Here is a 20,701-nt window from a genome sequence, read left to right on the forward strand (position 1 = left end):
CGGATATATGTACTACTTCTGCAAGCTGAGGTTAAGCTTGTCCAGACATATGCACTACTTCTACAAGCTGAGGTTAAGCTTGTCCAGACATCTTAACCCCATTTATTACAAGAGAGAATAGAGCCAAGTGGTGGGGGGCACACAAGCAGCCAGTTCTCAGGAGTAAAAACCAAAGTAATATCGATAGAAGAGGGAGAGTGAGCTAACACTGCAGCGTAGGGCAAACGGGTCTAGTCCTGAAATTAGCTTAGGACAGTTATAAGTCGGACCGCTTTCGACTCAACTCTGTCAAGTAAGGCTACAGAGCTACGAACCACCCTAGATGTGAAAGCAGGACTCCATACAAGGACGAATCAGTCCTTTGTATGAACGAAGCAACTGTTCGAAAGAAATTTCGACACCTCAACAGGACTCCCAGTTTCTAAGAGGCAGACTTGGCTATTTCCGTAATGTGGGGTTTCCAAGAAAGAGTGGATGGTTACGGTAATACCAAGGATGAACACTGATTCAAGAACTGAAATAATAGGAGTGTCGGGAACTAATGGTAATTTATATGGCCTTTGAAAGACGACCTTTTGCTGCCTTAAAATGGCCTGCAGGAACATTGTGGGGTAACGTGGAATTACGAAGGATTCTGGAGGACCTACAGCTAAAACCTGGAATTTCCTGGCGTGACATTTCGGCCGTGAAGGAGTAAGAAGCAAACACATAAATGGCCCTCGAGACCATGGTGTTGTAGCTCAAACTCTTACCCAGATTCTGAAGTGTCAACACCCAAACTTCGTGGGCCTATAGAGATGCCACGGCTCAGCGATGAAAACAGGTAACGCACAACTGCACCGGTGCTTAAAAATATCCTGTAGACTCACGGACGCCAGCGTTTAATCTCTAAGTCCATTCGTGTTTCACTCCGTACCCGAGACCACTACAGAGCAAGGTCAGAGGGTCGGCAACCCTTCTCCAGCTCATGTTCCCACACTAACAACTCTGGATAAGGTTCCTTCTATGACATCTTGGCGCACTAGTGTCGGTCGCTAACCGATCGTACTCTCCAGGGTACAGTACCGAAGCTCTCGGTGTATCTCTCTTCTGCTTCTACGAAGACCTATAATCTCCCATTAGACTCAGCTTCGACCCCGTGAATGAATCACTGATCGATACATTGTTGATTCAGAAGCGCAAACACGCGCGCATTGGCAACAAAAATAGAGCACTAATATATATATATATATATATATATATATATATATATATATATATATATATATATATATATATATATATATATATACACCGCGTGTGTGGACGGGAAGTTGCCTGATATTTACTCAGAGAGAAATTTAGTGGTCATGCCCATCGCTCATCCACGGGGACGGCTTCGCTACAGCTGGCAGTAGGTGGAACTGGGAGCAGCCCCTCACAGAGTGCTGTGGACTTGGGTAGAGTGGGTGTGTCGGGTACGGTGCGAAGGAACCTGTCCTCCGAGCGCCTCTTGAAGACATCAACAGATACACCGAGGAAGGGGCGGGCCTCTGATGCTGTTTTGGCAGGCTGTTCAGGAGGAGGAGGAGGAGGAGGAGGAGATGCGGTCTCAGATGCCGTACTTGGTCCACCCCACTCCTCCTTGCGTCCTGAGGTGGTGGACTGGCGCATGTGCACACTACCTGTTCTTAGGTTTGTATGGACGGTGGCTCCTCCCTTCCCTGGTGGCGGGGTCAGGTTGGCTTGCAAGGTCCTCAGGTATACCTCCTCCTCATCAATGACGGTCGCAGTTTGTCTGAGCATTTCACAATGGTTTCTCGAACTAGGTCAGATATCCTTATCATTCTCTAGATCATAAAAAGGCATAGACCTTTATCTGTGTGATTGTGGTGGGTCTTAAATGGCATTCTTCACGTAAAAATCTGTGCAACGTGTTCATTAAAAGGCGTAGGCCTTGATCTATGTGATTGTGGTGGGTCTTAAATGGCATTCTTCACGTAAAAATCTGTGCAACGTGTTCATTAAAAGGCATAGACCTTTATCTATGTGATTGTGATGGGTCTTAAATGGCATTCTTCACGCAAAAAATCTGTGCAACGTGTCTTAAAAGGCAAACATGAATACAATGTCTCCAATGCAACCACCACAATAAATCGTAAACATGAAGCCTGCTGCATGCAAAGTGTAAACTTATCCATCAAACATCTGGACACAACGAAGACTTGAAGACAGTCTTACAATACACCATAGAGCCACTGACCCATTCAAGGCCAGGGAGAGATGATGAGCAATTCTGTTGTTCAGCATCTGACTGGCATACGATTACCACTTGTCTTCTCCTCCAAACCAAAGACTTAATGAACTTTAAGATGAAGTTTAGGAAAAGGAGAATTACAGTTAATTCCTCCCACTCTCAGAATCATTCACATCATCTTAAGACGGAAGATGGAAATAATTCATTTAATAACCTTTTTTCCAAAACGTATCTTTCGCACATCCTAAAATCCACTCACACACACACACACACACACACACACACACACACACAACAGAGGAACGCTCATTGCAGGACCAATCCATTCGTGAAGAGGTACAAAAACCATTCTCTGAAAGACGTAATTCCATCGCTGGTCCTGAGCATCTGTATGATCCGCTGGGTACACACGTAGATTGACCCAATAGTGTGAGATATGTACCCTCGTGGCCGTCCATAAGGATGGTACACATGAGGTGTGATGTATGCTCACGCCCCCCGTCCAAGTTCCACCAACACCAGCCTGTATGCAGTGGCAAGGACTTCGTACCACGAATGGAATCACTTACTTTCTGTAGCGAAGAGATACTCTGTTTCTGACCACAGTTCTTAACCATGAGGCTTCCTGAGCATACAGATAAAAGACTTCCCCCCTGAGTGTTGCACTAGAATTCAGCACTAAAAGATAATGAAATATAAACTCCAGCTTTTCACTTGAGGGTGAGTATGGCCGCATGACTCTCCATCAAGTCTTGACAGCATACCTGAACCCACTGTGATCCTCTGAAGGTCAGGCAATAATTAATTCTGTGTAAACCAGCGGATCCACGGTATGTCCAGCAATGCTCACAACTCAACGACGTCATCTAACAACGGAATTATATCGTTCTAATATTGCCACTAGAAAAAAAAAATAATGCCACCACAGACGTCATCTAACAACGGAATTATCGTTCTATCATTGCCACTAGAAAAAAAAATGCCACCACAGAATTCAGGCTAAGATATCACAGGCAGCGTGAAGACATGGACCGAGCTTCATTTTCCACTGAAATACGTTGAAGGCAACATTCAAAGACGAGTGACGTAAGGTGGAAATGGGGTAACGCAAGGATCTGCACTGGAGCCTCTTTTGTTTGTGTTCAGGACATAAGGACTGAAGTTGAAAGGTCTCCCAATGACATCAAATTCTTGTACGGTCATCAGACCAGTCGCTGATAGCTCTCTATACCAGAGAGACTTAAGAACGGAACTGTTAACGGAAAATGAATCATACAACTTCAGGTGGGAAAAACGGGAAACGTTAATGCGTGCAAGACATAATAAGGATGACCGTCTGTGCTTCCAGGTAAGGAATAAAAGTGGACGTGATCCACGCGAGGAGAATAGTGGCTTCCCAAATGGATGAACGCACATATACAGATAGCAGGAGGCAAAGAGACCCAGTAGCAGTACTTCTGGTGGGGCGCCGAGGTCATGGATGAAGAGAGCATTCTCTGGTTGCTATAACATCCAATGCCCTTAAGTGTTCAGGTGTCTGAAAAAGCGAAAAGAGAATGGTAACACATAATTCCCCTCCGACCCTGCAGAAAACGTCCAGACACACGAACTGAAAATTAGTTCAAGAACCTCATCCGCCAAGTGCTTGAACATCAACTGAAAATTTGGAGTAAACCTGACCATCAGTGTGTAGCGGACGCTGAACATACAACTGTAGAGAACTGGTTGAGAAGAATATCTTTTCCAGGAGATTCGAACATGGGATTTAATAAAAGAGATATGAGGGATGTTCACAGTAAAGCCATGGGACTCATACTAAGGAGAGAGGGCGTTAACTGCCGACAGATCCAGACCAGTCGTATAATAAGAGAGACAAGAAAATCTGACGGGAAAAGAATTATGGTCCACAGTCAAACAAACTTCTTGATTCAAAACTGTGACAGCTGTGGAGTGTCTGAGATGAGGAGCCACTGGGAGCGAGAGAATAACGGTAAATACTTTGGTGAAAAGAGGGGAAGTATCGAAAGTCTTAAGAAAGATGTAGTGTGGCAAGGAACCTGTATCTTTATCAAACAAATGGCTGTTTCCCGACTCCCGACAGACTGCAACGTGCTCCTACCTCCAGGACCATTAAATTCACTTCCCTCACCATCCTATCCATAAAAAGAAAAATAGCCATGGTAACAGCTCCCACCCCTGCGGTAGACCTAGTTTCACCTGGAACCATTCACCCTCTTCTCTTCCTACGCGCACACACTCTCTTGATAAAAACTCTTCACTGTCTCTAGCAGCTTTCCTTCCACACCATATATTCGCAATACCTGTCACAGAACATCTATCTACCCATCATATCATACGCCCTCCCTCCATACCCCACAAGATAGGTGTCCACTATCCTCTCCTCCCCATGTAGCAGAGTCCACTATCCTCCCTCCCCCATATGGTAGAGTCCACTTCCCTCCCTTCCCCAATATGGTAGAGTCGACTACCCTCCTTCCCCCTTATAGTAAAGTCCACTTCCCTTCCTCCCCCATACGGCAGAGTCTACTACCCTCCCTCCACCATGGGGCAGAGTCCACCACCGCCCTCTCTCATAGGGCAGAGTCCACCACCGCCCTCTCTCATAGGGCAGAGTCCACCACCGCCCTCTCTCATAGGGCAGAGTCCACCACCGCCCTCTCTCATAGGGCAGAGTCCACCACCGCCCTCTCTCATAGGGCAGAGTCCACCAACGCCCTCTCTCATAGGGCAGAGTCCACCAACGCCCTCTCTCATAGGGCAGAGTCCACCAACGCCCTCTCTCATAGGGCAGAGTCCACCACCGCCCTCTCTCATAGGACAGAGTCCGCCACCGCCCTCTCTCATAGGGCAGAGTCCACCACCGCCCTCTCTAGTAGGGCAGAGTCCACCACCGCCCTCTCTCATAGGGCAGAGTCCACCACCGCCCTCTCTCATAGGATAGAGTCTACCCTCCCTCCCTCCCTCCCTCGCTCCCTCCCTCATACGGCAGAGTCCACCACAACCTCTGGTCGTCAGGGGAGAGATAAGTACAACGTTGGGCCCAGCGATGCACCCGACCCTCGAGTACATCACTGTAACTACGAGGGTATGATCGGTGCCCCGTGACGGGGGCCCGAGCAGGAAATTCTTCAGGAGTCTACAGAATGTGTGTGTGTGTGTGTGTGTGTGTGTGTGTGTGTGTGTGTGAGGGAGGTAGCCCATGTGTGTATGTGTGTGTGTGTGTGAGGGAGGTAGCCCATTTGTGTGTGTGTGAAGGAGGTAGCCCATGTGTGTATGTGTGTGTGTGTGAGGGAGGTAGCCCATGTGTGTGTGTGTGTGTGTGTGTGTGTGTGTGTGTGTGTGTGTGTGTGTGTGTGTGTGTGTGTGAGGGAGGTAGCCCATGTGTGTGTGAGAGAGAAAGGGAGTTAGCCCACCGGCATGACAACACACAGACACACGGAACATACGAGGGATCTAATATCGTTCGAAATGCGATGGGGGACGTTTACTCTGACATCTGTATATCCCAGTTGTCTTAGCTGAGGGCGTGGATGTCATGTGACATCTGTATCCCCATCCGGGGACTATCAGAAGACGTTTGGCCCAGCGGGAGGAGGCTTCACCTGAAGACATCAGCTGTTGGCGTCAGTGGAGCAAGGATCTAGTGTTGTGCTGTACTGTTCGTCTTATGATATGAGCGTCATCTGATTTCAAGAGTCTATGTCCAGAGTATAATATCCTCTAAGAACGTTTCGCTTCAGGGGAATCCAAATGTCCCTGCCACTGAATGTAGCGAAACCTTAGGGCTGTAGGAGCCCCTGGGAAATATATATATATATATATATATATATATATATATATATATATATATATATATATATATATATATATATATATATATATATCGTTTGGTACATCTAAACCAGAATCTACCGTTCAACCCTTGGGTTGTAAGTGTTGCCAGTTTCCGTGCATGTTGATGATGTAGGTGTGGAGGCGAGCGCGGACTGCCTGCCAAGTGTTCCAGGAGAGAGAGAGAGAGAGAGAGAGAGAGAGAGAGAGAGAGAGAGAGAGAGAGAGAGAGAGAGAGCCCAGCCTCCTGCAGGATCGTCTGCCGTAGTGTTTACTTGATAGCCTAACACCTCTTGCTTGCTCCGGGGAGGATGAATCATGATTATCAAGATGGTGTTATCTTCACTGATCCGTGGTGTTAGGTTGGGCGCGGGTGTGTGATATATATATATATATATATATATATATATATATATATATATATATATAAGAACGACGATTCGACACGAAGGGCGGTATGAGTCAATGTGCGCCTAGGCGGACCCCAGCTCCATGGTGGAAAGATTTAGGGCAGCGGACCCATGCCCAACCCACCTTAACCGCTGCTCCTACCCTACTTACACACACACACACACACACACACACACACACACACACACACACACACACACACGATATTATGAATGCTGACAATATGCAAAGGTTTAAAAAGTTGTATGATGATAAATTTCAAGCACTGGGCCCCATGAATGTAGAAGTCCCTCCCTGTCTTACGTACAGATAACTAATCACACACACACACACACACACACACACACACACACACACACACACACACACTTGGGGTTTCTCCACACCATAATTATTTGCCTTTTTTCTTTTTTTTACAGAACCAACGAGAGGATTTCCTCTGACCAGGGACGTTCATAACTTCACAATTCACTGAAGTTCTTCTCACATGATCAAAACTTCATGAAGTTCAGTAATTGTTTTGTTCCTATGATTAACATTTTCTCGTTTCTGTAATAATCTCATCATAAGAATCATTTGTCATTTTATCAAAGTATGCAACATGACTTTACACTCTATTTTCCATTTTATCACAGTGCGCAATGTTGCTTTTCATTCATAGTTTCATTTATTAAATTATACAATATAATCTTACACTCTCTGTATTTCATTCACCTTATGACGGTATACATTCTAAATGTCATTCATTTCGTCAAAGTATACAAAATAATTAAACTGTCTAAATTCCAATCATTTCATCAAAGTGTCCTACATAATCATACATTATAATCATCAACTCTATCAAAGTTTGAAATATATTTCTATACCTTGTTCCATTCATCTTATCAAAGTATATAATATAACGTATAATCTAAGTTTCAATTATCACAGTATGCAATATACCAACGTTTCATTTATCTTATCAAAGTATAAGATATAATTCATAACCTAAGTTACAATCATGACAGTATAACCTATGAACTAAGGTTCAATTATCTAATCAAAATATACAAAATAACTTATAATAATCCACGTTTCAATTATAATAATCCAAGTTTCAATTATCAAACGTATACAAAATAACTTATAATAATCCAAGTTTCAATTATCAAACGTATATAACTTATAATAATCCAAGTTTCACTTATCAAAAGTATACAACTTTACAACCTTATTCTCATTTGTTCAGCAACACTAAGATCACTTGCACAGCAAAGTCACCAAAGGCACCATCAAGACATGATACTTCCGGGTTAGCACCAGTTAGCCGGACTAGGCCACTGCAACCCTTCCACTCAATCCACTTTCTTCCTCCACTTATGGGGAGCCACTGTTCTTCCTCCACTTTACGAAGAGTTACCCTGTACCCCTTCCTACACGACCAGGTACCATGTCCTTTCATCGCTAAACAAGTCTTATATACCCCAGCGTTCATGAGGAAGGTCCTGTGTGTTACACCACTTATCTCAACAATGATCCACAATCAACCAAAAACACAGAACACGTTCGACCTACGTCCTACGGTGAACGTGGCAGGGTTCAGGCACCATCTCCTTCAGTAAGAAGTCCCAGAGGTTGAGTTGTGAGGCTGAGGTGAGGTACCGAGGCCCAGGCGTGATGATCGGAGATGGTCAGGTATCCTCAAGCAGACGGTCAAGGTTCCTTCCTCCAGTGGCATGTGTTCCATTGACTCGTCATCGCCTTTGTTCTCTCCATCGGGTATCCTTAAAGGACTTCCCAGAGTCATGCTGAGGTACGTGCAGAATACAGTTTGCTTTCTAGATGAATATATGAAAAAAAAAAAAGGGTATTCGAGGTCCTCCTTGGATGAGACTATGACCCATCACGAATGGACTGTTGACAGATAAGGCCTCTCTGCTAACCCAAAGTTTAGTCCCATTCGAAGACATTCCGTCATGTATCATGCTACAGATGTATGACATCAAAGCGCTATGCTCACACTGAAGCACGCTGTACCCCTGCGTCCTCCTACATACGACACACACACACACGCTAACTGGTCATCGTACATACATGCAAGCATATCCCACCCTCTGCTCTCTAACCTGTGGCGCCCCAGAGAGCAGGAAGATGAGGAGGAGACCCTTGTGTTTCCTCATTCTAGACGATGCACCTACACGAGGGAGGGGCGTCGGCGACTCCGCTACCGGTACCATCGCACAGAACAAACTCTCCCAACCACGTCATTCTCCAGAACGCCTGTCACCACATCATCCCATAACTGGACCACCGCCAACCACGTCCTCCCCTCAACCAAGCCAAGACCCCAGCCAAGCGCCTCGGCCTCACTCCCAGCCCTGGTTTTTCACGTCCTACTTTCTTGCGAGGCCTTACCCTCCTCCAGGAAGCTCAGTCCGTCGAGAGACTCCTCGAGTATCATTGTGAAACCAACGTGGAGGGAACACATGCCACTTTTCTCGCCATTTGTCGTCCCTTATATTTTTCCGACGGCTCCCGACACTCGGACTCCCACAGCACCCCAGACCGTAAGATGATCATCTACGTAACTTCTGTTCCCCCTAGAGAACACCTCCGCCTCCTCCAGCTGGTCTACCTCCCTCTCCACCATACAAAAGGAATGCCACAAAAAAAGGTCACGCAAGACTGAAAAAAAAGGTCATACATTATAAAAGGCATGCAAGATCATCCTCTCTCCTTCCCGCTCAACCCACAGGTCCCCAAGACTCTCCCTACTCATCACCTGACCTTACCTGACGGTTCGAGGAAGGGAAAAGAAAAAAAAAATGGTATTGCACCTTGTTCGCCACCGACAACTCCTGCCACCTGCTATCCTTCGTTCCAGGGTTGCGCTTCTGCCCTAACACTGCAAAGAGTCCATTCTGAAATCGTACACAACGGTGTAGGCACAGAACCAACCCAACCACTGTGAAAAGCAGGAGTAATCAGTGTAAGAATGGCCACCCTATCATTAATGTAAATAACTGTTTGTTTGACCTGCCTCTACCCGCACCACCCCCTCACCCCAACCCACCTACCCCACTCTGTAAACACTGCTTGTCTGACCTTCCTCTTTCCCTAACCCACATACCTATAAACCCCACTATGTAAACACTATTTGACCTACCTCTACCACTATCACCTACCTATGGCCCCCACTGCGTAAACAGTGCTTATGTGACCTTCCTAGCCACATACCTATAAACCCTACATGTAAAAACACCGTTTGACCTACCTCTCCCACCCACTTACCTACGTATGTGTTTATCGCTGTATCTTCTCACCTCAGGTGGTTGGTTCACTGGGGTTAATTATTATCATTATCATCATCATCATTATCATTAATATAATTATCACTCACAATTTTCATCGATTTAAGTGAAGCGAGACTGAACAGAAACAAGTACAAGAACATAATCACACACACACACACACACACACACACACACACACACACATACAGACGTACATATATAAAAACACGCTTCCACATAACACACATATATCCTTATAACCGTGTGTAGTGACCTCCCTCCACCACATGTACTACATCTAGCAACATCCCTCCACCACATGTACCACATCTAGCGACCTCCCTCCACCACACGCAGTGCACCACATGTAGTGACCTTCCTCCACCTGGCGTACCACAATGCAGTCACCTCCCTCCACCTGACGTACCCAGCAGGTCAACACTCCACCTGTACCTCGGGGCAACACCACAGCAGCTGGGGGAGCCCGAATGCTACCACAATAGATCAGTGCGTCAGTGGGAACGCTCACTACATTTGTATCTCCTCCAACCCCCTTTCATTATTCATGGGATACGACTACATCTCCCACCACCTTCACACACGATGAAGAATTACCAATTATCTACCTGTATACGATTTCTTATCTGGATATATTGAGGTCTTTCGGAACGAGGCAGTTAGTGGTTTGCTTTGTGTCTGACTGACTATAAAGTTGATGAGACCAGAGAATATGTGTGTGTGTGTGTGTGTGTGTGTGTGTGTGTGTGTGTGTGCCACCAGGAGTAAGGCTTCTGAAGGAGTCTTTGGAAAATATGTGCAACAGTTACTGTAGTGATGGTATATATACATGTACCACCTGGTCACTACCTCCCCTAGTCTGGCACCTGGTCACTACCACCAATGCCCAACACGAAGTCAGTATCCCAGACTTGCACCTGGTCACCACTATTTGAGCCCCAAGTACCTGGTTGTTATCCTAGGCTCAGCACGTGGTCGCTGAGCCATACATAGCACGTGGTCACTGCCCAGGGCCTGACCAGCTTGATATCGCCTAATGTCCAATGTCCTTCGACCACACGGGTTCCTTCAGAGTTGATGGCCACAGTAATGTGCCACATACTGGGACATATGCGCAGGATATACATAATGATGTCTCCCATTAAAAGTTCAAGCTAACTTGACTTATTTTCTTCTATCAGATTCTCTGCAGTCGTAACATTTACTAAATATTCAAAATATATAAGATTAATTTACAATCTCATCGTTAAGTAATTAAGTAAGTCATGATATACACTTATATGGTTGTCAGGTGAGGGAAAACACATAACTACAATTGCCAGTCACAATTCCCATTCTATAAAATCACCAAGCACCATCACCAGCGCTATCACCATGTGCAATCACTATGTGTAAAATCACCAGGTCCCATCACCAGGTACAACCACTACGTGTAATCACCAGGAGCAATCACCAGGCGTAGTACCATCAAGTAAAGCCATCAGGTACGATCGCCAGGTCGGGGACGTCTTCCTATGAAGCCATCAAACCCAACCATCAACCCGAAAACCAAACACCATTTGTATATACCATCTCTGATTTCCTTCTTCATTTTACTAATCACTTTCGATGCACAAAATCACCAGGAGGCAAAATAGCCTAGGTTAAATCCTCAGAGTCATATATATATATATATATATATATATATATATATATATATATATATATATATATATATATATATATATATATATATAATTTCCCAGCAATATGAACCTCAAGTTCAATGTATGTGACTAAGGCTAAGTCATGGACCAGATATATGACATAAATGTACCCAGGAGAAGCACATAACATCATGAACACAAACTGACACCATGTATGGAGAGGCTTTCCTCATCCACTCTACACCACACCACTATACGCCAAGTTCTCACACCAGGAGCTGGTGTGAGTTCCATGCTGTGGCTGGATCCTGACGAAAAGCATAAGGTTTAGTATAGTCGGTGGGGCTCTATTCCACATAAAGCAAACACTTTACTAGGTGGTAACGAATCCATGATTTTCGTCGGTATTCTGATCTGATACTGGCTTAAATTGAGCTCTAGGGCTATCAAGTGCCATGATTATGAAGGCTATTAGCGTCAAGCTACTTCCCCAATCGAAGAGCCTCAACCACCTTCTTCAGGTGTTAAGATTAATTCAGAGACCATTATCCATGTGGCTCATATCAAAATTCCTGCGCCCCCTTAAGCAAAGTGTCACTGTACTGAGGGGATGCAAAAATGAGAATATATATATCTCACATTCATGTATACATTTCAGGTTACTTAACAATCATATCTTCATCTCATATGTTTATGAATATGATACTAACATACATTTACCAGATGGGAATTTACTGTAAACCCATCATAAGATAGTTGAGGATAGACGAGTCTTCTCATTCTCAATTCGTTCATCAAAACACAATATATATTAGAGTTCCCTATAATCTTATTTTCTTTTTACGTCAAAAAACCTTTATAGAAAGCGTAAGTTGCAGCGCAATAGCAACGGGGACTAAAGTAATCTACCTACGCCTGTTTATGTTGTAATATTCCCCATAGTTAGGACCTAAAGCGTTAGCCCTTCATTTATGCCATTATACAGAGGTATAATTACATTTACTGAAGGCACTGGTATCTTATTTTTATATCATGATCCAGGAATTTTACAACCATAATACCTTTGAAAAACTACCTTCGTATCCACTGTTACGTTGAGATACATTCTCTGTGAAGATCATATGAAGAAGAAAATGTATTCATGAGGGAAACAGTAACTAATACAAGAATTACGCTCTTCCGGCCTTGGAAATCGAAAACCTGAGATTATAATGGATTAAAATTTTGGTATGAGTTATGACTGGCGAGAAATCGCACATATGCATATACGACAAACAGTCAAATGTCATGGTGCGGATACAGCGGTGAGATTTGTAATGACGAATATGTCTTGGAGCGATGATTTACACTAGTTCACCCTCAACTGTCTAGTTTCAGTCTGTCCACCTTTTCCTAACCACTGATAATAAGTGAGAAAAATGTGGGGTTGAACGAGGCATGACAGATCATGATTACAAGTGTTGAAGACCTATGGAAATATCACTTGAATTTCCTTCGAGAGGAAGATTAGCCGTGTTTTCAGATTTATATTAGAAATCCACCACTGTTACGGTCATGTGTGTTCGTTCGTCCAGCTGATGATGCAGCTGGAGGAACTCTGTGTTTCACGTTGTCAGTAAGGTTGTATCAGCCAGGGAAGACATGGAATGGTCCAGAGTTCCAAAGTTTAACAGTGTAGGAAAAGAAACAGACATCACAGACTCACCTTCAAGTTGCCCACGGTCACACAGTATTCAAGCGACGCACTGAGAAGGCCAAGTACTACGCGGTCTAGCCCAAGGCAAGGGCAGAGAACCAGCCAGTCCTCTGGAGAGGAAACCAAAGTAAAAACTAAATTAGAAGGAAAGAGAACCAATACTGCGACGTAGGGCAAATGGTTCAAGCTTACACATGGGACTGGAAGAGTCAGGTGAATGTGTAGAGTCAGAACCTCTTAGGATGTGAAAGTACTTCATACACAGATTAATGCATTGTTTGTATAACCAGAAGAATTGTCCAGAAAAAAAGGAACAATCAAACATCTGGACTCCAGGTTTCTTGGAGACTTGGCTATCTGTGTCTTGTGGGGCGTCTAGGACAGATTAGATGTTAAGGTGATAAGTATGTTCGCTGTCGTAAAGTGGTGGATTTACAGAGCCACATAAGGAGACAGGCGAATTGTGATATATACGTTTTAAAAACAAAAGAAAGAGTATCTTTTTAGGTTGCAACAGTTTTTTAACCAGTTTGCGGAGGCAGGTGTGAGAAGAACGAGACGCAGATGGTAGAAACTTGGCCCTGAGACAGACGGACAGTCCGTCTACCTCACAAGAACTGGTCCTTTAATACTCTCATTAGGCCAACGTCAACTCACACACGTCGGGGAAAGATGTTCGAGTAGTCTAATCTCACTAATCATTGACCACATGATCCCCTACCATCAATTCTCCTATACTTGCTAACATAAACTGTCACTTAACGTGGGTGTTGTCTCTGATAAATAGACAAGGGTATGTAATATAATCAGGCAGAGTTACAGCTGCCACGGATAAATAGACAAGAGTATGTAATATAATCAGGCAGAGTTATAGCTGCCGCGGGGTCGGAGGTTACGTCAATACACTCTGGTGTTAGCAAGTCTCATACTTTTGACTGTTTGAGGATTTTCATATGAAAAAAAAGTGTGAAAGACATCAGTCAAAGATAGATAAGGCATTATAGGCAACCTATTTATAGGTGTTACCGGAGTCATCCGAGGTGGAGTTAGAAGGGTAAAAGGCAAAAGTTCAGGGCATTTTTTTTACCCTAAATACTTTTTGTTTCAAAATTGAAACATAACAAAGCGGATGATCAGGAAAACTTTTAAAATCGTAATCATTTAACGACTTGATTATGGGTCATAAATACCCTCAAACAACATCTCAACCCCATTTTCGTATCCAGCAAGAAATACAATACTTATACAGAGATTTTCAGGGCCTTCTATTTACCCCCCAAAAAAATATTTCAATCCCAGATTCGTATTCAGATTGAAAAATAGTCTCTTCTGAGGTTTTCAAGCAAATCTTTCACCCTTCGAAAAATACCACAAAAATAAAAGTTCAGGGTAATTTCTACCCCGAAAACCCTTCTTTTAAAAAGAATTTGATATACTAAAATGGTTCTATATTAGAAATACTAATGTAAAATATCTCAAAATGCTTCCCCAAACCGACAGATACCCGATTAATACGAAACGAAAAAAATGACACAATCGCAATTAAATGTAATCACTGATTACAGGCCTTAATGACCCCCCCAGACAATATTTCAACCCCAGATTCCTAACCAGCGTGAAATATAATCTATAACTCATGCATAGTTATCAAGAGAAAATGTTAACCTCATAAAAATAGGAAGTGCAGGTAATAGTTCAAGGTATTTTTCTAAACAAAGAATTCGTTTCAAAATGGAAACAGAACAGATCTTAAAGCCTGGCCAGACAGACACCCAGTCTTATTCTAGTACATCGTAAAGTTCGATGCTACAATCCTATGTCTTAAATCTATCAAGAATAAATAGATTTTCCATAGACATTCACTACAGTAGAGTTACTAGACTGGGGATTACAGTGTCGAAGAGACAAAACTACAGTACTGTATGAGCCCAATTCTTTAATATCATACAAATGACATACATCATTATGAAGTAAAACATACATATAATAGACACAAAGCTAACACATATATATTGTTTAGATCATAGAAAACAAGAACTATAAAACAATATAGACCTAAAAGATAATGTGATAACACTCCTTTAACTGTCTTTAAAAACGCTTTAACATATAACAACTGTAAAACAAGCCTTATAAACCTAGCAAAGGCCATACAGTGATAACATTCTTTTTAACAGCCTTTTAAAAAGTTTTTTATATCTAGCAAAGGCCATTTAAACATCCATTTAAAAAATTTAATATCTAGCAAAGTGCCATTTAAACAGCCTTTTGAACGTCTCATTACCTTAGAGACCATAAAATGAACGCAACATTCATCTTAAAAGCCTTTTAAACAGTTCATTACCCAGCAGAAGCTACAGAATTAACATTCACTTAAGAGTAATCGCCACAAGTACTCAAGTAACAGCAACTTTAGTGACAAGTAACAACCAGGCATCTCTGCGTCTCTACTGGCTAGCTGATTATATATTGTTCAGTCAATGCCTCCTTCTGGGAAGTTGTAGGCATACGCAGATTTATCCTGAGAAAGGTGTTACCGGACGCCACCTGCAGGAGGTAACGCGAGTGACATCAGTTCACTATCGATGAAGTGTTATCAAACTTCCACTGGAGGACCTTCCCGCCTCAAAGGAGCCTATCTCACCTTGCTCCCGCGCGGAGCGCATCCTTTTTCAAGTTATAAGGAACCTCTTAAATGGGGTCCTCATACTGCACATAATGACGAAATAGCAACATCTTCATGATACGAAGTACGATTCTAAAGTAACTGCACAACTCACGATAGTGTCATCCTTCTGTTCTGACTTCACAGACATATATATTCACAGAGGTACAGACGCGTGTTAGTGTGGTGATGGACAAAACGTCCCACAGTGACGCTGGTTATACAGATACATCCCACTCAAGATGTGGGGGGGGGGGGGGGGAATGTAAAACATCCAACTCTATTGATGGACATTCAAAGACATCCCACTGTGGTGATGGATATTGGGTGACATCCCACTGTGGTGAACGACATTCAAACACGTCCCATTGTAGTGAAGAATATCCAATGAAATCCCACTGTGGTAAAAGCCATTCAGAGATATCTCACTGTGGTGAAGGCCATTCAGAGACATCCCACTGTGGTGAAGGGCATTCAGAGACATTCCACTATGGAAAAGGACATTCGGAGACGCCCTACCGTCGTAATGATCATACAAAGACATCCCACTGTGATGATGCATATGCATAAACATCACAGTACAGTAACGGACCTCCGAAAACACCCAGCAATTTTAACAACATCGAAAACACAACTAATAACTCCTCTGCTGTTGTCATGAACTTGAACAACCTTCTATTGTCATGAATGTAAATGAACATCTTAACTGTTGTTATGAACGTACATAAACATCCCATTAACGTCGCGAACGTATACATATGAACATCCTTCTGTTGGCCCGGACATAAATGTCCTCCAATTGCCACAAACAGAAATTAACAACCCAATACCATGTGTATATATGGACAGAGGGTGGAAATATGGGAGTTTAAGGAAACTCGAAATAAAAGAGCACTTTAGTCTCTTCATTCAGAGAGGTTAAAACAAAACCAATATGAACACCACCACCACCCATATAGCTCAACGAGCACTGAAATAGCCAGGAGTGTGTGTGTTCTCTTGACTGGCCACCTACGTACGCAGGCTTCACCATAACCACATATGGACCAGAGACCCTCGCTGGACTGATTGTGGTTAGATAGGTTCTCGGTTGTGTTTGCCGCTGTAATTGTTCTTGTCTACTTGTCTACTTGTCCCATCCTTGGTGTAATTTTTCAACGTCATGACAGTAGTTAGAAAAATAATGCCAGCTTTAACGCTAAGGAACTTCTCACCAACACTCCGATAGACTATGCGACAGATGCGGCACAGAAAGCCAAAGAAAATGTAAGTGAAAGTGACCAGCTAGTGAGACAAACATGACGTGACACAGATATTGTTGGGTGAAATGAGCAACCCTTGTGTTGAAGAACCAGGACTATAAGCAACACAAGGACCTAACTATGGGGTCCTTACCTACAGGGCAGTCGTGGCCTCGTTACACATGGAGACCTTCAAGGCAGACAGATTTCTAAGGATCATAAGGAGACGATCGTCTTGGTACCTGTACCAAACGAAGTCCTGGTGGTGGTACAAGGAGGAACTAGGGTAGAGGGAGAATAAGTTAAGGATACTGAGCAGAGGACGAAAACATGCAGCTCACTGTAGAAGTGAAACAAGAGGGCAATTATCCCTCATATACGGTGATTCATTAGATGAACGATAACGTGAAATCTCATTGTAACGGTAATCGACAGAGATGATTTCGTATATTTCATGTTTGTTCACAATGAAAGAACAAAATACAGAGTATCAATTTGTTTTTTTAGGGCGATATGGATGTGCACTGATGGATACTGAAGCGAGGACTTTAATTACATAACTGAAGCCTTGAAGGAACTTGAGTAATTGACAGATTGAAAGGAAAGGTTCAAGACAAAGTAAGCTGGCAAAGAAATAGAAGTACAACAGAAGGTGATTTCATCACAGTGCTACTCTCAAAGAAAGTTGGGAGTATGGACAGGTTTCTACAGTCAGCAGGTATAAGAACAGCGTCTGCGTCAGTCATGAAAATTAAACTTGAAAAGAGAAACGCAACTGCACACATATGAACACGAAAATAAGCACAGTATAGAAAATATCTGGCAGTTGCGGCTCAGTTGCTTATTACGGTGAAATTTCCCGTTCAATGGACGCAGAATAAGTAAACAAAAGATGACATAAGACACTGGAAATCCAATATGTTTGTTCGTCCATATCGACAAACATGGACACCTTCCAAGGCGGCAAGATGGTGAAGTATTACACAAAGGATGGAACAAGAAGACAAGACGAACAACTGAAGCTGCATACATCGCAACAGAGGACGCCTCCAACCACAGGGTCTGTCTGGAGAGGGTCGCAGGGTCATAGCTGGTTCAGGCAGCAAAAGAGGCGGAACGAGCGTTCGGAAGTGACCAATCAAGAGAACACATTCACGGCCGGACGGAAAGCTGACACTGAGGCAAATAAATAGTGTTATACGATATTGGTCTTTTTATCAGCCTCTATGAAGAAGGCCTCTGGTCGAAAACGTAAGAGATTAAAGTGAACCTGTTTCATCGTCACAAGACTACCACACTACCACTCATGCCTCATAAATCTAACCAACATATATAACGATCCTCTTGTCATGAATGTAGAACACGAAACGACACCGAGCATGAAGAAACATCTCACAGCGTCCACCAATGACATCCAGAATCGGTTCTATCCACTTGATATCATTGTATATAATCCTGAAAATCGATTACATCCTCTTATTGTTATATATATAATCCCAGGACTCCTTAAACAGATTCTCAGGGGTTCAAGGCTGCGCTCTTATTAGGAAAAGGGGTAACGATGTACTCCTATGGGATGAGAATCCCCTCGAGGAGACTGTGCTCCTTTTCGTCTACTGACAGCGATACAACCTCAGCGAAGGTGACTCTAGACGTGCAGTGCAACCTCACGCAGGCGAAGTTCGGTAACCACCTTTACTTCCTCTCCATAGCCAACGATGGAGATCAATCTACCGTTACGTTTACACACAAAATCGACAGAAAGGGATACCTAACAGCAGGCAGACTCATGGACAAAGGCTTTCCTTGTTTGGTTATAGCTGTGAGGAGACTGGGCAGTTATCACAGCCATGGGTATGTGCACACGTTTAAAACTCATTACTGAGTAGTGGAGAGGAGCTGCGGGAAACGTTCACGGCCACGCGAGAGCCCAGTTGTAGGCGCCGTCCAAATGCGCGGACATGCTGAGACTAGGGTTCACCGTGGGGCAGCCCAGCTCTGAGTAGCACTGCAACCCGTCAAGGAGCCACCGTCCTGCTGGCGCAAGGCTCCGTCCACACGGACACCGCCGCTTCGAATTCCAGGTTTCTGTTCGGATGAAAAAAGAAACTATGTATGTGGATATACATACTGGTATATGGAACACTAGCCTAAAAGACTTAGTGATGTTCAAAATGACCTAGTAAAGTTTACCAAACTCGGCAAACAGCACGGGCTAACGCCATTACAATATTCTATAGATTGTTTTTAAAAGTCAAAAGCGTCCAAGGAACTGTAGGGTCATCCCTTTCTGTTCCCAGGGACGAGATACAGTAAGAAAACTCACATGGAAATCATTAAGTGAGAGAGGTTCTGCAAAACAGACCATCAAACAACCTCCAACTGCCAAGACGAAAAAAAAAAAAATAAGAATGAACAAATTCCGACCTTCAAAATCCGCCCAGTGGTCGGAAACAGTCTATACTTGAAGGATACCCTCCAAGATAAACGTAAACCGCAGATGATCACACGGGACTCCAAAAATATGAAACACAAACAAAGGAAGGCAGCCATGCATACCAAATGCAATATAAACAAGAGAAAAGCAATATAGCCAAAGGTGCATTTACAGAGGGAATAACACTTCTGCTGCAGCTACAGAGGGAACAACATACTACGCTATCCTCGACGTCTCGCTGTAGGTGGTAAGCAGCCGCGGACAAGAGTTGAATCAACTTAAGACTGTCAGTCAAGTCTTTTCAAAACATGTGCATTACAGGGATCAAGGTTCAAGCTAAGACAACTCAACTTCCTTGAAAGGGTGTTATGATAATTATTATTCGACTTTCTAGAGGAGCGCACGACACATTAAAACGAGTGCATTCTCTGGCCCAAACCGCTGACTAGGTCAGCCTACGTTCCCCTACCCATTTACAAAATTTTCCGAGGCTACATATAGAAAATGTCATGTAATATCTTATGAGGGAAAATCCAAAGCTTTGCTAATCAGGAAAACGACGGGAGAATCGGAGAGAAAATTGATATCGGAAAAAATGGTAGATGCCCATATCAAATTTGCAACATTTATAATTGTACACACAAAAAAGAAAGGAAGAGGACGACGAAATTGATGGACAAGAAAAGTCCGTAATGTCCTGGTATTCGCCTGTGGTATATACGACTTTAACAAATATGTTAAGCGTCATAAAAAGTAAAAAAAAAATGTAAATCTGATAAGATCCCTATAGACAGAGGTTTTCATTCATACGAGCAGCAGTTGTAACAAGGAACCTACGGTCACGCCCGCGGCACTCCTGCAACCCTTGCACAATCAATTCGATGAGCCTCCTGCAACCTAAGCACTTACTAACAGTCGCTGCACACTCCAGGAGCCTCCCGCTTCCCCATCACAAACCAGCAACCACCGCACACCACGAGCCGCGATGCGGGTCATAACTGCCTCCTCCTACAGGAGTTCCACATCGACTCGGCAACCACGCACTTCTCCCAGGTGTTCCTGCTTCATCTGGCGCCTCCTACCATCACCAGCATCATAGGACTCCTGCCAAGTCTGTCCCATATTACTCGACCTATCTTGCTTTACCTTTTCTTCACTGTAATCCTGCAGCCCTTAGCCCTCTGTTACCTCACCCTATATATCCTATCCAATAAAGCATTGTTGCTG

The 20,701-nt window shown here is 43.6% G+C and overlaps 1 protein-coding gene across 5 annotated transcripts in view; it reads right to left on the minus strand.

Moving 5' to 3' along the window:
* LOC139750423 (uncharacterized) overlaps nt 1-20,701 on the minus strand; it is a 64,363-nt gene that overhangs the window by 42,123 nt on the left and 1,539 nt on the right. For 2 of the 5 annotated variants that reach the window (XR_011713133.1, XM_071665201.1), the window contains exon 2: nt 13,141-13,241. The exons of 1 other annotated variant lie outside the window; for it this stretch is intronic. Coding sequence is in view for 1 of the 4 variants with exons in the window: in XM_071665203.1 (XP_071521304.1) it covers nt 19,015-19,125 (111 nt within the window). In the remaining 3 variants the exon portion in view is untranslated. Of the gene's footprint in view, nt 1-7,200; nt 9,164-13,140; nt 13,242-15,047; nt 19,126-20,701 lie in introns of those variants that run through there. 2 more of the 5 variants (XR_011713132.1, XM_071665203.1) reach the window with 2 other exon arrangements.

Source organism: Panulirus ornatus, chromosome 9 (genome assembly GCF_036320965.1).
Source record: "Panulirus ornatus isolate Po-2019 chromosome 9, ASM3632096v1, whole genome shotgun sequence".
In the NCBI taxonomy this organism is placed as follows: Eukaryota; Metazoa; Arthropoda; class Malacostraca; order Decapoda; family Palinuridae; genus Panulirus; species Panulirus ornatus.